Source organism: Perca flavescens, chromosome 7 (genome assembly GCF_004354835.1).
Source record: "Perca flavescens isolate YP-PL-M2 chromosome 7, PFLA_1.0, whole genome shotgun sequence".
Taxonomy (NCBI): domain Eukaryota; kingdom Metazoa; phylum Chordata; class Actinopteri; order Perciformes; family Percidae; genus Perca; species Perca flavescens.
In genome coordinates this window covers 37,614,929-37,617,428 of record NC_041337.1, presented here as the reverse complement: position 1 = coordinate 37,617,428, position 2,500 = coordinate 37,614,929, and the positions used below count along the sequence as shown (strand labels likewise).

The 2,500-nt window shown below is 44.2% G+C and overlaps 1 protein-coding gene across 1 annotated transcript in view; it reads right to left on the bottom strand.

The window, feature by feature from the left end:
* The window catches only part of itpr3 (inositol 1,4,5-trisphosphate receptor, type 3), a 167,048-nt gene that overhangs the window by 97,724 nt on the left and 66,824 nt on the right, over positions 1-2,500 (bottom strand). The window contains 1 exon segment of the mRNA XM_028582667.1: positions 1,079-1,287. Coding sequence (XP_028438468.1) covers positions 1,079-1,287 — 209 coding nt within the window.

Here is a 2,500-nt window from a genome sequence, read left to right as displayed (position 1 = left end):
ATCTGACTACCAGCAGGGGAGACTCCTTAAACCTGTATTATATCTGACTACCAGCAGGGGGAGACTCCTTAAACTTGCATTATATCTGACTACCAGCAGGGGGAGACTCCTTAAACCTGTATTATATCTGACTACCAGCAGGGGAGACTCCTTAAACCTGCATTATATCTGAATTCCAGCAGGGGAGACCTTAAACCTGCATTATATCTGAATCAGCAGGGGAGACTCCTTAAACTTGCATTATATCTGACTACCAGCAGGGGAGACTCCTTAAACCTGCATTATATCTGAATTCCTGCAGGGGGAGACTCCTTAAACCTGCATTATATCTGAATTCCAGCAGGGGGAGACTCCTTAAACCTGCATTATATCTGAATTCCAGCAGGGGGAGACTCCTTAAACCTGCATTATATCTGACTACCAGCAGGGGGAGACTCCTTAAACCTGCATTATATCTGACTACCAGCAGGGGAAGACTCCTTAAACCTGCATTATATCGAACTACCAGCAGGGGGAGACTCCTTAAACCTGCATTATATCTGAATTCCATTGGCAGGGCTCAATCCGAGGGGCAGGACAAACAGTTGTCTTTCAGATTCCCTCTGCACGTAATAGGATAGTGCTCCAACCAATCAGAGCAATGCTAGTTGATAGATTAAACTTTAAACTCTGAACACATCTTCCCTTTTTTAAGAATGACTTCAGAGCCGTTCTTGGTTCTTTTCTCAAAGAAAAGATGAACTCCAAGTCTTCCAGAAGACCTCTGTTCACCAACAGCAGAAGCAGCAGCAGCAGCCATAAGCCCCGCCCACCGACTCTATATACGATGTGATTGGCCTGACCAGAGTTTGTTTTTCCAGCTTGCAAGCCAACAGAGAGTTGCTAGACTGACCCTGGCTGCAAATTACATTTGCTGCCACTAGGGTGGTCTAGATTTCTAGGCTAGTATGTAACATGTAACACTCCTTACACTCCTTCATTATTTTGGATTGGTAACCACGTAAACAGCTCGTAATGCATAGCTGAGCCCCCCCTAAAGGTCTGATCCTAGAACCCCCCCTGGTGAAGGATCAGTTACCTGCAGTATCTCCAGTATCTTCAGCTTGGTGTCCATCACGGTCAGGTCCACCTTGTCGATGCTATCTTTACTTCCTCTTGGCCCGTCCAGAGCGAGCCCCGCCTCCGCCCCACTGGCCCCGCCCCCTCCGAAGATGGACTGCTTCCTGTTGAGCACCATGGTGGACATGATCTGTCCCATCCCGTGGATGGAGCGCTTCACGTTCTTCCCTTCAGACGGAGAAGAAAAACACTTTCTAGTAATTCCTTTTATCCCTCCTGTTGTTCTTGGGTCAAATTTGACCTGTTTACAAAAACTTTGTATATCAGAACTGTGACAACATTTTTTTTAAAAGTGACAAATGTTGGAAAAAGCTACAAAAACGCAGGAAAAATATTAAACACAAAAAAAATTTTTTTTTTTTTTTAAATGCTGAAAAAATTTACCTAAAAAAATCAGAAAATGTGACTAAAAAAACATCAAAATCATCGCCAAAGTTGACAAAAAATTGGAAAAAAGTGAGAAAAAAAACATCGGAAAAAGCAACAACAAAATTGGAATAAAATCAACAAAAACGTTGAGAAAAGTGTAGAAAAAGAGCATCAAAATATTGAAATTTCGACCCAGAGAAACCCAAAGTTGCAGGTCGACAGGAAGACAACACAAAGGTTAATAAAGCATTAGTACTTCTGTCATCATTAATGAGGAATCCCCAGAGGCCCCACCATACGATGATATCCTGACTTTTGTGTCACGATACAATATTATTTGAGACTTTTTCCTAATCTTAACTAGTCGTTTTGGTGTCTAAACTTAACTGTCGTCGCCACATGACGCTCACATTTTGTTGGCTGAACTCTGAAAAGATTGTCAACTCACGGTGTTCTGCACCTGACTCACAGTCACCTTATCTCGGCTACGTTTAAAGGTGCAGTCGGTAAGACTGAAACTACCTTTCTACCCTATGTTCCAGTAAAACTACATGAAGCAGGTCATTAAAATAAATCCAGCTCCTCTGGCTCCACCTACAGCCTGGAGTGAGATTTACAAAAATCCACCTCTCCCTGTTCAGATGCACCAATCAGGGCCAGGGGAGGTGTCTAACTGTTCAGATGCACCAATCAGGGCCAGGGGAGGTGTCTAACTGTTCAGATGCACGAATCAGGGCCAGGGGAGGTGTCTAACTGTTCAGATGCACCAATCAGGGCCAGGGGAGTGTCTAACTGTTCAGATGCACCAATCAGGGCCAGGGGAGGTGTCTAACTGTTTGTCAATCACTGCTCATGCTCACACATTCATTCTCCCTTGTGGGGGGAGGGGCTTAGGAGACCGTTTTGGGCTTCAGCAAAAAGGGGGGGGAAGGACTGAGAAGTTGTTGATGTTCAAATTCTTTGGGCTAAGTCCTGGATCTTCACCATCCTTCCTACAGCACTTTTAAGTGTA